Source organism: Odocoileus virginianus, chromosome 26 (assembly GCF_023699985.2).
Source record: "Odocoileus virginianus isolate 20LAN1187 ecotype Illinois chromosome 26, Ovbor_1.2, whole genome shotgun sequence".
In the NCBI taxonomy this organism is placed as follows: domain Eukaryota; kingdom Metazoa; phylum Chordata; class Mammalia; order Artiodactyla; family Cervidae; genus Odocoileus; species Odocoileus virginianus.
The window spans coordinates 42,499,665-42,515,409 of NC_069699.1; the positions used below are offsets into that span (position 1 = coordinate 42,499,665).

The 15,745-nt window shown below is 42.1% G+C and overlaps 1 protein-coding gene across 3 annotated transcripts in view; it reads right to left on the minus strand.

Moving 5' to 3' along the window:
* The window catches only part of CACNA2D3 (calcium voltage-gated channel auxiliary subunit alpha2delta 3), an 848,944-nt gene that overhangs the window by 47,284 nt on the left and 785,915 nt on the right, over positions 1-15,745 (minus strand). For all 3 annotated transcript variants that reach the window (XM_070455902.1, XM_070455901.1, XM_070455900.1), the window contains 3 exons: positions 10,984-11,059; positions 8,384-8,436; positions 6,681-6,736 (listed from right to left, as the gene is read on the minus strand). In XM_070455902.1, the coding sequence (XP_070312003.1) occupies positions 6,681-6,736; positions 8,384-8,436; positions 10,984-11,059 (185 nt within the window). The remainder of the gene's footprint in view (positions 1-6,680; positions 6,737-8,383; positions 8,437-10,983; positions 11,060-15,745) is intronic.

The following is a 15,745-nucleotide window of genomic DNA, read 5'->3' on the forward strand; positions in this document are numbered from 1 at the left end:
GAGTTAGTAAAGTAAAAGTCAGAGGAGTTTGGAATGCAAATTCCTGCTTCACTACTTTGAGCTAATCCTCGGTATTCTCATCTGTAAAATGGAGATGCCAGCAGCACAGGTACTCTTCACAGGAGGTTTACTCATGACCATTTTTCCAGTAGAACATTTGCTTATAGATTCCCAATACTCAAACTTGGTATGAAGTTTCTGACTGATGTTTATGTGGATATAAACATATATTTGTAACAATCTCTCCAGGTATATTCCAAACGCAACTGGTTTGGATGTCAGAACCACCATTAGATGTTTCATAGAATGCCCATCTGGGAGCCTGCCAGCACTAAGAGAGGCATCACAGAGTTACTGAGTGCAAAACAACCGTTTGGTAACAACCAGGTAATTGCTGGGTGATCAGAAAGCCATGTTTTAAGTGTTTATATCCTTACGTGATTCTTTTATATACAGGCCTTTTTACTGAGCTTTAATTATTCTGAGGAAATTGATTGGGGGTTTGGAGTTGAAGCATAATACATTGTAGTTTTTCTTATTTAAAACAAAAGGAAGTAGACTCAATCAGCTTTTTGTGCAAAACGTGATTTTAGGAACTGGTCGCTGACATTAAGCGGTGATTCACATACTAACTCACAGGGTTGTTCTGAGGAACAAATAGACTAATGCATGCATAACTCTGAACAGAGTGACACACAAGCATCTTTTCACGTACATTTTTGCCCCTCTCTCCCCACCTTCATGTTACCACCTACATACCATCTTCATGTTACTCTACATGCTAATTGCAGAGTAGCTACCAGCACAAATTCTGGGTGTTATGAATTCTGCTGCTGCTGTGTGACGTTAAGTGGGTTTTTAATTTCTGCACACTGTGATGTTTTCTGCAAAATGGGAAGAACAGAACCAACTCCAAAGGGTCGTTTGAGGATGGAACAACTTCATCTATTGAAAGTGGCTGGTACATTGCCACGCTTACAGCCACCACCACTTCTACTGTGAATGCTATTTCATTGAATCCTCAGACTGTCAGCCTTATTGGGCCATCACTGTTTGGTTGGAATAGCAAACAGCTGCCTTCCTGATCCTGACAGCACTGAGGGTACGAAGCTGGCAGCCATCGCGCCTGCAAAGGGCCAAGTTCCAGACACTGTCTGTGCCCTGAGCCTGCAGTGCTAGCTCTCAGGAAGTGTCCTTACATGCTTGCTGAGCAAATGAATAATTCTTTTGAATGGTGTTTTTCGGGCAAATAAAAGTGACAAAGGAAACGGGAGATTCTCAGTCCCTAACGGCAAATGGCCCGCCTCGAGTGGAAGGCAAGGGAATTTCAGGCGGCGCAGGTTCAACAGTAACAACACAGAGGCACTTGGTTGGAACATCATTCTCTTCCCATTTCTTTATCAGTGTCCTTGATTCTTGTCAGGCAGATGACTTTGATGCTAGGCAGTTTTTGCCTTTTTTTTTTTCTTTCATTTTTTCTTTTTCTCCTTTATACTAGGGAGGCCAAACATGAAGCTCAGAGGAGCTAACTATAATATGATAATACAGTTTATTTTCAGGGTTGTTATTTTTTACAATTGATTATACAGCAAACAGGACTAACTTTTAATTTGGGAAGACACATTTTTAATATTAATATTAAATATTATAGTATCAATTATTATAATTAATTATATAATTATTGTAATATAAATTAATATTAATATGAATATTGATATTTAATATTTAATTTTCAAAAAGTCAGCTCGCTGAAATAAAGATTACATAAATCAAAGCATAGATTATAAGTTAATACAGTGCAAGCATGCAGATGGCATATAATGATGGTAACAGCTAAATTTATTAAGAAATTACTATATGCCAGATGTCATTCCACTTTACGCATATTTATCTAGTACTACATGACAAAATTTAAACAAATCAAACTATGAGATAGGAGAAAGTGTTAATTCTATTTTGTAAATTAGTGAATGGAGGAGAGGATAAAGTGAACTGCCTAAATTCATGCAGTGAGTATGTGGCAGGGCCAAAATTTGAACTTGGACTGTCTGGTTCCCACACATATATATTTAACTGCTGTATAAAGTTTGGCCAATGAAAGAAAGGAAGAAAGATCTTTAGGGGGACGGGCAGGCTGACAGGTAGCACACGTGATTTAAATAACCCTGATAACCACACCATCTCTAATTGTCTGGGCCCAGTTACAATGGAAAAAGTCCAAATCTCTCAGTGAAGAGACTCATTTGGCTCTGATCCTTTCTGGGTAAATTCTTATTCCTTTCACAACTCTAGGTCACCCATAATGATGTGGTAATAAGCCCTTGAGTTTATTTGAAGTAAGACTATAGATTGGCTAGAAGTTGCTTGGCGCTTTTGGGAAACACATGAATTATCATATAAAACCATGGCCACATTTAATCTAAATAGTATGGTTTATTATGAAGATGTTTCTCTGTCTGGAGTGCTACAGGAAAACACCACATATATTTGCCAGTTGTTACTGTTTATTTATGGGATTTCAAATCAATAACTAAGGCTGCCAGTCATCTGATGGGTAATGTTTTAACTCTCAGGCATTTAAAACTCATCATCTTACAAAGGTGTTGGCACATAAGGATCGTGGAGCTCAGCTAGACTGATTCTTTTTTTTTTCACAGAAGAGAAAATTGAAGTTCAGGAAGTAGACACAGCCTGCCTTGAGCCCCACGGGAAGTGACTTATCACGATCATCATTTACCTAAACAGTAAAACCACCTTCGCAGCCAACACTCACTAAGTGCGCGCATGCGTGCGTGCGTGGGTGCATGCTAAGTGGGTGCATGCTAAGTGGCTTCAGTCGTGTCCAACAACTCTTTGTGACCCCATGGATGGTAGCCCGCCAGGCTCCCCTGTCCAGGGGATTCTCTAGGAAAGAATACTGGAGTGGGTTGCCATTTTCTCCTCCAGGGGATCTTCCCAACCCAGGGATCGAACCTATGTCTCTTACATCTCCTGCATTAGCAGGAGGGTTCTTTACCACTAGCATCACATGGGAAGCCCCACTAAGTGCCTACTACAAGCCAAACACCACACTAGATCCTTTGATGGATCGAATTTTCACCCTCTCACGGTGAGCACGGCCCTGCAGCTATCCTGTTTTACAGACGAAGAGACTAAAACTCAGAGAAATGAAGTAAACTGCTTGCCTGTCACACCATTGTATGCTCTGAAGCCCAAATGCATATGCACGGCCTCCTGACATCCTGGAGCCTTCACTCTTGGCCATCACCCCGTCTGCTTCTCACCCCAGTTACACTGGATGTCTCAGGCTGAAGCCGCCAGGACCTATCACTCACTTACAACGAGGTACCCAGTGGAGCATCCACACAATTGGATTTCTTTAATTTTCCCTTAGCAACAAATGTCCCTGATGAGAATAACTGACTTGGGTTCACAGTAATTATGTGCAGACAATCAGGAATGAATAGAGTTGCCGTTTGAAAAGCTTTCGTCCTCTTTTGTCTCTGCGAATGCACCCTCATTCATAACCGGGTGCCAGCAAGCCCCATTCTCTTTGTGCAACTTCGCCAAAATGATACCTTTGTGATAATCAAGCAGAAATGGCCTTCCACAGTCCCCTTCATTAAGGAAATGAAGCAGATAAACAGTGTAATTATGGATTCCATTTTTAGCTAAACAAAGATGTATGTCTCAGCTCAGGGTCTTTATCCAGTGAGAGAAGGGTAAATTTAGAATGCAGAAACCTCGCAAGGCAATATTGTTATGGTGCTTGGAACTTTTCCCGGCTTATACTGGGTCTGAGACTCACATTCACATCTAACAAAGATTCAGATGATAGCAGCTCTGTGAGTGAGAGCATTCCCCACTGCAATCAGTTTCTTCATCTATAAAATGGAAAAAGTCATAGCCATGCCCAGCAGAGGGCTGCAGGTCCGAATGAGACAATCAATCCACGTGCGGCAGCCTGCTCAACACAGGACTCACAGAAGGCCAGCTGCGTCTCCAGCCGCCCTCCAGCGGAGGTGGCCGGTTTTGGTTTACCATCGAGCTTATTTTCTCCTAGCTGCCTGACTTAGGTGCCTCGGAGAGGCTCAACGACACGTTCCAGCGGTCCCCACCTCTCAGGTATGTTGAAGGGATCTGAAGAGGACCCAGTGCTGGCACTCTGGAAGGAAAAAAGTGCTACATACGGGCACAGCACTTGCAGATGATTTAACCATTTGACAAGGTCTTCGTGCAGTCTGTCAATGGAGTGAGACGATTTGGAATTATCTATTAAGAGTTGTTTAAAAAGTTTCTAAGACAGAAAACACAGACCTGCAACATCACATCATTCCTCTTAGCTAAAATTTTAGCTAAGTCGGAGGAGAAAGAAGGGAGAAGAAAGGTGAAATTTCAGAATGAGAACCTCCATGAGTTTCTGAGTGCAAAGATTGTGCCCCCCCCCTCCTAATTCCTCTTTCCTACCTGACACCCCCCAGTCTACATCAGGATTGCTCAATAGTGGCACTATTGACATTCTGAGTCAGATGATTCTTTGTTGTGAGGGGCTGTCCCATGTGTTACAGAGTGTTTTACGGGCATCTCTGACCTCTACCCACTGCATGCCAGTAGCTCTCTCCCATCCCCAGTTGTGACCAAAAATGTCTCGACATTGCAGTGGCCCCTGGGAGGCAAAATCACCCCTATGCTGAAAATTACTGGTCTAAGCAGATATCCTAGTTCACAGAGACTGGCACTCAGAAGCAACTCAACAATGAACTGTCCATGTCAAGGACCAGCACAAGAGTGAGGGCAGATGCCTGTGGCAGCAGGGAAGGGAAGCCGGCCAAGGTAGGAGTGGGGTTAGTGGCAAGGAAGGTTGGCACTCACCACAAAAGCCTGGTGGGCAGGCCATGTGAATAAGAATAGGAAAAAGAGGAATGCCAGAAAGTGAAGGACTGAAGGCCACCAGCCTGCTGCCCCAGCACTGAGCACACTCCTTAGAAGGAGCCAGACAGTTAAGCCAAAGGAGCCACCAGCTCCCAAAACGGGAGCCCCGCCTGCCACGCATGGTGACTTGCCCTGCGCCATACCTTGCATGTGGGCTTTGCACACATGGCTGAATCCATTGCTCACAGCCGTATCACATCTTATCTCTGTTGACAAGCAAGGAAACCAAAGCTCATAATGACCAAGCAACTTGTCCAGAACCGCACAGCCAGCAAGTGGCAGAGGAAGGCTGCCTGACTCAGAAGTCAGGTGCTTCACCTCTAGGTGAAACCGGGCTCCAAGCATGACTGGGAAGGACGGAGGTCTGTCCCAAGGCATGCTGCCGCAGAAACGGCAGCCATCTGACCAACTACCACCCACTCCCTTGGCCTCCACTCGTCATTTTCCTTCCTTTTCTCTCATTTAATCTCATGTACCTTTTTTTTCATCCCAATAGTAAAAATCTGGACATGGTAGCCAAGTAAGAAAAGCGACTAGAAAAAGATAACAAGTACCCATTAGGTAAGTTCCTTCTCATCTTCCTTTTTCAAATCATCTATAATTTTAAACAAAAGCAGGTTCATGTTAGAGGTAAAATTTTCTTTGGGGTATCTGAGGGTCTTCTCTTCCTAATTCATATTTTGGTCCCTGTTTATTGACTCCCCAGTGGCCTGAATGCTGATCCAAGTTAATTCTATATCCTCCTTCTCCCCAGTCATTGGGGGTTTGGGGGGGCATACACAATTTTGCATATTGTTTTTCTTGCTAAATATTACTAGATTTTATAATTATTTCCTATGGCTTTCTGTGAATGGGCTATCATTTTTTGGTAACTGTAAGTTTGTTTCCTATTGTCTATTTCTGTTTTGTATATAGATTCATTTGTATTAAAAGTGATGTCATACAGTATTTGTCTTTGTCTGTCTTACTTTACTAAATATATTCTCTAGTTCCATCCATACTGCTGCAAATGACAATATTTCATCCTTCTTACAAGTCAACATCATCATCACCATTATCATAAATGAATTACAGCTACCTTTTTGAGGGCTTACTATATTTCAGTCCTACACTCAGTATACACTGTGATTTATCTTACCATTAAATGCACAAATACACACAAATAATAAGATAAATATTACTTATTATTTTCTTTATTTAGCTTACTGTGGGGGAACTGAGCCTTGAAGAGATCAGCTAACTTGACAAAGGCCAACCTCAGAGCCAGAACTTATATCTATATTAATCTAACTCTAAACTCAGGCCTCTAATAGTTTCTACTAATTATTGATTGAATCATTGATAGCTTTTTCAGCAAGGAAAATAATATGATCAGATTTATATTTTATGAAAGGTAATAGTAAAAAGGTAATGGTCGTTTATTCATTCAGCCTGAGAAAGGCAATGTGTCTGTGACCCTAAGATTTCAGCACTGCCCACTAGCTTCCGAAGAATTCACCTGTGCAGTGTATGACCTCAAAGCCTGAGTTAAGGAAACAGGTCAAAGTATACATTCAACATGCGCTGTGGAATTTCTGTCAGACTGAACGGCGCTGCCCTCAGCACAAAGGATGCCTTCTGCTAACAGAAATGAGAAATCATCACTTTGTCCTGGGTAGTTTTATGTGAGCACATCCCTGGTGAAAAGTAGCTGGTGAACCCCAGGTTCATCACTCTGAACAAGGAAAACGAAGACAGCTGCTCCTTACCTTTAGCTGTCATATCTGAGTGCCACCAACTGCAAAGGTTAAATTCCACCAGAAACCTAAGCAGGGAATGGAAAAGCCCAATGTTACTTGGTCACCCACACCCTGAATGGAAGAGTGACATTCTGTGTTATTGAACATCACTCACCTCATTTGAAAGAATAACATCATCTGATATCTGGATATATCAACATGGTAGGTTCAGTCACCACCAAATTTTCACTAGGTTTTATCTTACTAGTGAAAGACTGTTTTATCACCAATGCCAGGCAAACCCTGAAATCAGGTTCCCTTAAGACTCAGGGATTCTTTTGAGAAATATCATGCTTTATAGGGAAAACTTTTTTTCTTGTTATAGTCTGAGTCCACAGTAAAAAGTCCACATTCAAAGGGCTTCTCCTGTCTTGGTTCAGAAATACAAACAGAATAGCCTCTACTTAAGACTATGATCTGCAGTATAAAGGATGCTTTCAAAATTTACACTGTAACACAAATGCATTTGAGTGTGTGTGTGTGTACGTGTAGGGCAAGGTGGTGAGGACAATTGGAATAAACTTCTTTTTAGGAAATTATGTCCCAGTGCAACTTCACAAAAATCATAGTTTCTCAATTGCTAGTAAAGAATGCCAGTGAAAGTGAAAGTTGCTCAGTCGTGTCTGACTCTTTATAACCCCATGGACTATACAGTCCATGGAATTCTTCACAGCAGAATACTGGAGTGGGTTGCCATTTCCTTCTCTAGGGGATCTTCCCAACCCAGGGATCAAACCCAGGTTTCCCACATTGTAGACAGATTCTTTACCAGATGAGCCACCAGGTAAACCCAAATGAAAGGAAATAGATCAAAATCTAGTCATTTCCTTCTCAGGCTCATGGCTGCTATCACTCACAGCTCACAACGAAAATCCCACTATTACCTGTATTTTCTGTCTCTTATCTACATGAAGAGCTTACTCTCCACATGAAGTTATACTTAATATAGGTGACATTAAAGCAATAAATAAGACACTGTCCACGAAATAACAAGAAATCTGCCTTAAACACACAGAACTGGAAATTTAATGGGGAAAGTAAGAATAAGAGTTTGGTGCAGCTTGAATGATCTGGTTTCCATGCTGGTCCATGGAATTCCTTCCTTCTGTGTGACACAGTGTTTCTGTAATGTGTCCAATATCTCATCTGGAAGTCAAGCCTTTCATCTTTGTGCCATTTCAAGTCTGACCTAAGTCACAGATGCATCCAGCAGGACTGTAAGTTGACAAGGTAAACAATTAAATCACACCTGAGAAAGCCCCGACCCATGACTGCACAGGCCCCCACGCCCGCACATGGCAAGACATCCAAAGCAGCACGGTGGACAGCCCCGGCAATTTGTTCTTCTGACCACAGCCCACCCAGGCTGCGCTAAACACAGCCAGACATCGATGTTAAATTTAACAGTAACCACAATAAATAAATTTGGTTTGTGTACTGTAAGCTGTTAGTCTGCTAAACAGTGACATAAGGGCATAAGCAGTGACCACGATTCACCTATTAAAAGATGATCTTTCAGACTCTACGTTCACTATTTCGAGATGTTCAATGAGTTTATCGCAGAGTATTAGGAATCATCTAATGTTTATTGGAAGCATGAAGCACAATCTCTCAATTCACTTTAGAACACAGTGAAGTAATGCTTTTTTAAAAATACAGCAAATTGTACTTACAAGACAAGTTCTGTCATTATCCATTTTACTGCGGCAAGGAAGGCATTATAGGGCTGCAGAGAAGAATTCGGTTCATTAAAAACAATGTATCACACACAAAATTTGTAGTTTAACCTAAGGCTTTACATAAAGACAATGTTATTCTTCTAGAGAGATTCATATCATGTCAAAAAACAGTGAAGCTCTCCCTTAAAGATGAAAATGGTTGGATACTATATCCCAAAACTAACATTTTAAAACTTTGAACTCCCCTGTGGTAAGATGTGATTTACAAGTCAAATAAACATGATCTAATACAGGGGTTATCTCTGGGAGGAAAAAGGAAGTTCAGCAAACGATGCTTAAACCTTTACCCTCTGGGGGCTAATATTTCGCAGCCTAATGCTGAGCGGCAGGAATCATATAACTAATTTCAAATGGTAATTCTCAGGGCTGCCTTTTGGAAAGGTGATTCCCTGTTCTCCATCACTGTATGTCATTCATTGAAATAAGCAAAAATTGCACATACTTGATTTTAATGTCGCCCATGAATTATGTAGGATTTAAGCTGCCTTTTCTTACACTCACATATTCGGACTTGAAAAAAAATGATAACCATATAAACATGTGATTTTATCCTTGCAGAAAATCCCCTTCACTCTATAAAAGAAGGCATTGACAGGCTAATCTTTATTTCAGAATATTTTAATTAAAAAAAGCAGTGGGATTGTTTACCCTGTGATATTTCCTATGTGGATAATTCAATTTCCTGAATTCTGGAAAATACCAGGTCTCCCCCTCAGTCAGTTCTTTGTACCTAGGTATGCCAGATATGTGAGCAGTGGGTGGACTTGAGAGACAGGCAATGACATTGGCAAAGCCCGGGCCCCAAGCTGCAGGTCCAGAAAAGCCTCAGAACCTTTTGTGGTTTCCTTTAGGTAGCAGGGAAATGAAATGCCTAATCCTGGTTTCTGATGTGATGGCTGCTTAATCCTACCATCAAAGCATTTTGATGATAAGGACTAGAACTAGGAATGGGAGGATTATCCAGTTTCAAATAAAACAAGAACAAATTTGTATACCTCTGAACATTTTTAAAAACATCCCTATTCAAGCCAATAAGCAAATACACAGAACAACAGTCCGCGGGGGTTACTCCCAGCCCACCCAGATGGCAGACTGAATCTCTGACTCTGATTGAGTGTGTCCTCATCACTCCCTGAACCACAGGGCTTTCAGGATTAGGGTCATCTAAGGATGGGAATTATTAACTATTTCCTAAAACCAAATGCAGCCATGCCGTCCTGTGGTTCTGCCATTACACTTCTTATGGCTTGAAAAATAACCATCTCTCTTTCAGGCAATAGGACAGTTCTGGGTCTTTGTACCCACTGGGATGGGTAGTGACATTTCAGTGTGGGAGGAGAGAATTAATAAAGGGATTAAGGAAGTTTTGGAAGTGAGGAGGGGGAAGCACAAGGGCAGGATACTCAAGAATCCTCTGTCAGATTCTGGCTCAATGCAGGGTAAACAAAGGGATTATGTAAATATGGGATTAAAAATGTAAATGCACATTAACTTTCAGAAGGGCAAAGCCATTGAGCTTTTAAGCCTAATGATAAAAACATATCTTGGGAACATTTTAAGTCTGGAAATACTTATGCTAAGGTTAGGGAAACTGGGTTAGGAAATATGTGTTGATTTTCATTCTAAAAAGTGGTATTTTTCAAATCGTCCCATTTTTAGCTCCAAGTTGCCTCTCAGAAATGTCCTAGCTCAGAATTATTTCTTGCTCCCTTAGTGTAGGAGAACTGTGTTAAATATTTGGTTTTTAAATAATCCCCTTGCAAGATCTTACATCTGCAAATGAGAAGGTGTGTATTTATATTTTAAAACCAAAATGGTTCTTAAATTTTGTGTTTCAAACCAAATTTTAGGTTGATTTTTGGAATTTACAAAATGATAACATGTAAGGGTTATACTTATACCTATATGTCAGACTCTGTAGACGTATCTATGTCTGCTTTTTCTGTGTTTTCAAGTTATTGGTGGCCAAACTTACATTGCTTGCATATTGTAAATTATATTTTTAAACCAAGGGTAAATTTTAAGTTAATTTCTGGTGATCTGAAAGCCAGTTCCTAATGATACAAAGTTATGTTGATGGATCCTCAACTGTGACACCATGGATGGGCGAGCTCCAGGGAAAACAATGTTAAAAGCAGCAGGACAATTAGAGTGGAGAATCTGATCAAAATGTGGATTTGTTCACAGGCTAGCAGCCCTATTATAACCAAAAAGAAGGTTTCTATTGAACCAAACCAAAGTCTCATTTATTTGAGAATGACAGAACAGACAAAACTTCTCCCCTTTTCTGCCCATCCAAAGGGGGGCTGCTGCATTAATCCATCAAAGACTTTAGGTCTGAGTGTCATTCCAGAAATCACTGGATTTGGATTTAACAGAAATAACTTTTCTTAATCAATGAAATCAGGAAACACATTTAAATATTCATTATTTTGAAACAGATAAACTTGATGGGTCCAAGGAAAACTATACGCTCACACACCGAGACAGGAAAAAACACACATCTGTCTTCTGAGTGACTGAGCTGTACTTACATCCAGAAGACCATGGGCGCTGTCGCTGCTCTCCTTGTTGGCCCTGCACATGGCCTGATAGTCATAAAGGGTAATTCTACAGAAGAGAAGGGAAAGGAGCTTCACTAAATGGGAAAACATGAGATCCACATGGTGCTGTGGATCAACCAGCAGGTGAATAGTCACGAACCACCAGCCAGCGCAACAGTGGAGAACACAAATCAAGGCAGGTCTAACAAGGGTATTGTTTCCCAGACGGCTCAGTGGTAGAGAATCCACCTGCCAATACAGGAGACGTGGGTTCCATCCCTGGGTTGGAAAGATCGCGTGGAGAAGGAAATGACAACCCACTCCAGTATTCTTGCCTGGAGAATCCCATGGAAAGAGGAGCCTGGGGGGGGGGGGGGGGGCTACAGTCTATGGGGTCACAAAAGAGTCGGACACGACTCAGTGACTAAACAACAACAAGAGTGACAAGCGTGGGACACGGCAAAGTCCAGGACTACACACACAATCATGTCACACTCGGAACTTAAAGGTTATCAGTGGGATGGAAAAAGGGGAGCAGAACCCTCCTCCCCCAAAAGCATGATAAAATAGTCACTTGGCTTGAACAAGGATGACTTGCATGGACAAGGATACCCCAAAGGGATACACTGTTTTAAAATGAATCCTGAAATAAATAAATAAATAAACCGAATCCTGGGCCTATGCTGGAACCCACATGGACTGTCTCCAAGGCTGAGAAGAGCTGGGGAGGGTCACTTTGGGTTAAGAAATGGCAGGATCCATTGTCTCTTTTAGGCACTAAGAAATAGGCTCAGACTAAGAGAAAGCCAGATCCTTGACTATTTGTTGAAAACCAGCTGACTCCTTGGTTGGAACCCCGCTCCCTCTCTTTCATTACCACCACCGTAGTAGTGAGTATACACTTACTTTTGAAAACAATGCAGTTTATGAAACAAGAAAATGGATTTTTTTTTCCTGCCTTGGTGGTAAAAATATTCCAGTTATGACCTTTATTCAGCTGCAACGATATTTTACTTTCAATTTTTTTCCAGACATTTTAGTTTCTTATTAACACATTTACAAAGCAAAAAAGAATGGCAATTTCCAGTAGCCAGTTAAGAGCTTTAAGATGGAGCAAATACTTTATCCCACACATGTATTTCACCCCTCCCCCAAGTTCCTCTTTCCACTATTCCTGGCATCCCAAAGGAGAGACACTTAAAGTCCAACCTGAGTTATGTAACAGTTGCCAGATGACACGTTAACACTGTAATACATGAACTTCTAAATGACTAGAAGGAATTCTCCCTCCAGGAATCCCTTTCTGAAATAAGACAGTGCTTAATGTGAAACATACTTAATGTTGGGCTGGGAACGTATGCTAGAATAAAAGTTCCATACTGCAGGACTGGGGTTGGATCTGTTTCACACCAAGCATAGCACCCAGCATGGAGAAGGTATTACTACGCTGACTTCAAAGGTCGAATGCATGAAAGATCATCTGATTGCCTGAATCTTGAATAGTCGATGAGGCAACTGAGATTGAAGAGATCAACTGCAAAACGTGATGTGAAGGCTTCCACCTTTAGAAATAAATTAGAGAGATTACACACCCAGATTAACCAAAGAGCATCTATGGGCACCCAGAAGAAAACTGGCCACTCTGACCATATTGAGATGGAAACCAGTTCGTGATGAGCACCACACAGGCATTCATAGGTGGCAAAGCCAAAGTGGGTACCTGTGCCACACAATTTCCTGGAAAGTCCTCCAAAGCCCCTTCCTCTTCAGGACATTTTTAGTCTTGTTGACTGTCCTCTGACTTTTTTCCTCTCAGCAGAGCAAAGCAGAACCAGTGTACATTGAGAAAGAAATGAACCAGTGTACATTGAGAAAGAAATGAAGCCTATGAGCCACCCAAGCATCTGGCTTGGGGAACTCCCTGAATAAACTTCTCACAGAGACACTCATCACTAATGCAGCCCTGACACTGACTCAGCCATGGAATAAGCTGTAGGCCACAATGGACAACGCTAATTGGCCCCTGACTGGCCCACCACGCCGGTCTGCATCCTCAGCAGGGTATTTCTGCAGGTGCCCCCGGAAGGGTTTTCTAGGGTTTGACCAGAACTATTATTAGCTTTATCCTTTTCCTACTAGCCAACTCTGTCTCTGCAGCTGGAATCTGGATCAGAGCTGGCGAAAGGCAGCATGGGTTGAGTGGAACATGGCTGTGCTTGGCGTCTTATAGACATGGAGGAAGAAGGGCCTTGGCTTAAAAGGTCGGTTCTGCCATTTATCCAGGGTGCAATCATAGCAGGTTGCTCACCTTCTTCTGAGGCTTTATTTTTTTCACTTATAAATAAACTTTCAGAGATGTTCTGAGTTTAAATAATCAGGCAAGGATAATTTAAATTATTATTTAAATAAGCAGGAAGGATACTGAAATACACTATGCATCATGCTAGTCTCATTATAAGTCTTAAAACAGAAAGCCTGATTTTGTTCTTTGCTGGATCTTGGACTCTTAAAGCTACTCTATTCCCAGAGTACCAAGTGACTGGTAGTGTAACTTAACGATTAACAATCTACCTTTGAAGCCAGTGACCTAAGCTCAAATCATAACTCATCTACATATTACAATGCTGTTTTTATTTAACCCTCATTGTGCCTCAGTTTTCTCATCTGTAAAATAGTGAGAGCAATGGATTCCTTATAGGGTGGTCATGAGGATTAAATGAGGTTATACACATGCACTGCCTTTAGCACAGTGCCTAGTACAGAAGAGGCATTCAGCAGAAGGCAGGGCTGCAGCTGCTGTGGTAATTTATTAGTCTGGTTTTCACTGCCATTATTAATTAATGGGGGTGGTGTTAAACGCATTGGGAATTGACTCAGGCTTTATCCAGCTGGCTGGATAGGCCTCCTGGTTTTCTTAGCTCATTGGCATGTATGATGCAGTGTAAAATTCACACTTGTTACTGCAGTAACAGACATATTCAGAAGCCACGCTGGGGTTATCAAGGGATCATGTGGCAGCTTCTGTCCATGAGCTTTATAGCTGAAGACCAGATAAACAATAGCTGATGTTTACTGAAGTCTGTTTAGCAACTGTTAGCAAGGTACTCTTCTAAGGCTGTCCCTGCGAGAGCCTAATCATCCCCATTTCACAGAGAGGCAAACCAAGTCTCGGCCAGCCTAAAAACGTGCCCAAGGTCACGTAGCTAACAAGTGCAGAGCCAGAATTGTATGGGGGCCACGCTGAATCCACCTCACTCTGCCTTCTGCTCAGCAGCAGGTTCTGACAGGTCCTAGGAAATGCTTAGAATTCAGCCCTGTGTCCCACCCCAGAGTCTTACTGGAATGTCACAGGAAAAGCTACCCAAGATAAAGTCTCATAATCAATATCCAGAATCAACTTTCAACCCAAGTTGAGGGGCTGTTACGGGGTCATCAGGCCAGGCTGGACCAACTGCCCAGGCTAGTGAGACCCCTTTGCCCTGGTAACTGCCCTGACAGACAGATGGCTGGAAGCTCAGGACTCTGCGGGAATCATTTTCAAAGGCTCCAGTTTACAAGTTGGGGTCAAACTCAACTGCTCTGGGGGCAGCCTCCGGGTCAGGGTCCCTGCCTTTCATTTCATAAGGAAGCTTTCCTGATCTGATTGCCAGGGAGGAGGTTACAAAACAAACCTGCCCTGTCTTCTCCACCACTTAAGACAGCTTTAACTAGATGTTGCAGAGAGACTTCCAGATTGTTGCCCTTTCTGAAGTGATTTTGTTACTGTTTTAAATAACTCCATTTTGTGGCTACCTGTATCCTGTTCGGCTGATTATAGTTAAAGAACATGATAATTGCCTGCTTTCATTTGGCTCTAAAATAAGCCCCGAGCGCCCTGCCCAGCCCAAGGTTGGGCTGGTGCACTGCTGCTCTCAGCAGCAGGGGTTTATTCGTATTACAGATAACATGCCTTAATCTCCATGACACCACCACCAGGCCTCGGCAACCGCGGCTGCTGGGGAGACCTTATCATTAGCATCTCTGTGCTCCCAGGATGGGTCTCTTTGAAACTGTGGCGGAGGGCAGATACAGTCTCTGAAGAAGAAACTCAAAGCAATGCAAACCAAGCATAGGCAACCCTATGGGTCCTGTACTGGCTGCCCGGCTTGTGACGTTACGGTTTACTTAGAGCCGTTTTCCTGATTCTGCTCTTCTCCAACTAGACAAAAATTACGACCAACAGCACGATTTCTCCTAAAAAAACAAGGTTGAATTTCAAAGGCGTGAGTGCAGCTCATTTAAGGTTGTTACTAATGGTGGGCACCAGCATTTATTAAACACCTACTATGTGACCATGAGGCCAGGTACTTTACCTGCCATGACTCTAATTCACTTTGGCTAAAAATTTGCCCCCAAACCAGTCTTGAAACAGCTTAATGTTTACAAATATGGCCCTAAGAACATAAAGACCCACTGAGGGTCATATTTAAACAATTTTCAATCAAAAAGTAGGAAAAGCAAAGTGACTCACTAGGGCAGCATGTAAAAAATATGTATTCTTTGTTGGGCTATAAAATGTGTTCTCTGGAGCAGTTTTCAACTTCCAAGCGTCAGGGCATGGAGCAGGAACATAGGAAATTCTAAACAAAGGGATTGTCACCATGGGAAGCCTTACTCTTTCTTACACCTTAGCAGCCAGGAGAGTGGAAAGCTCCATCTGTTGATCTGAATGCTAATAGAAGATCCAAAAGGAGCTTTTCCTTCTCTCCTTTCT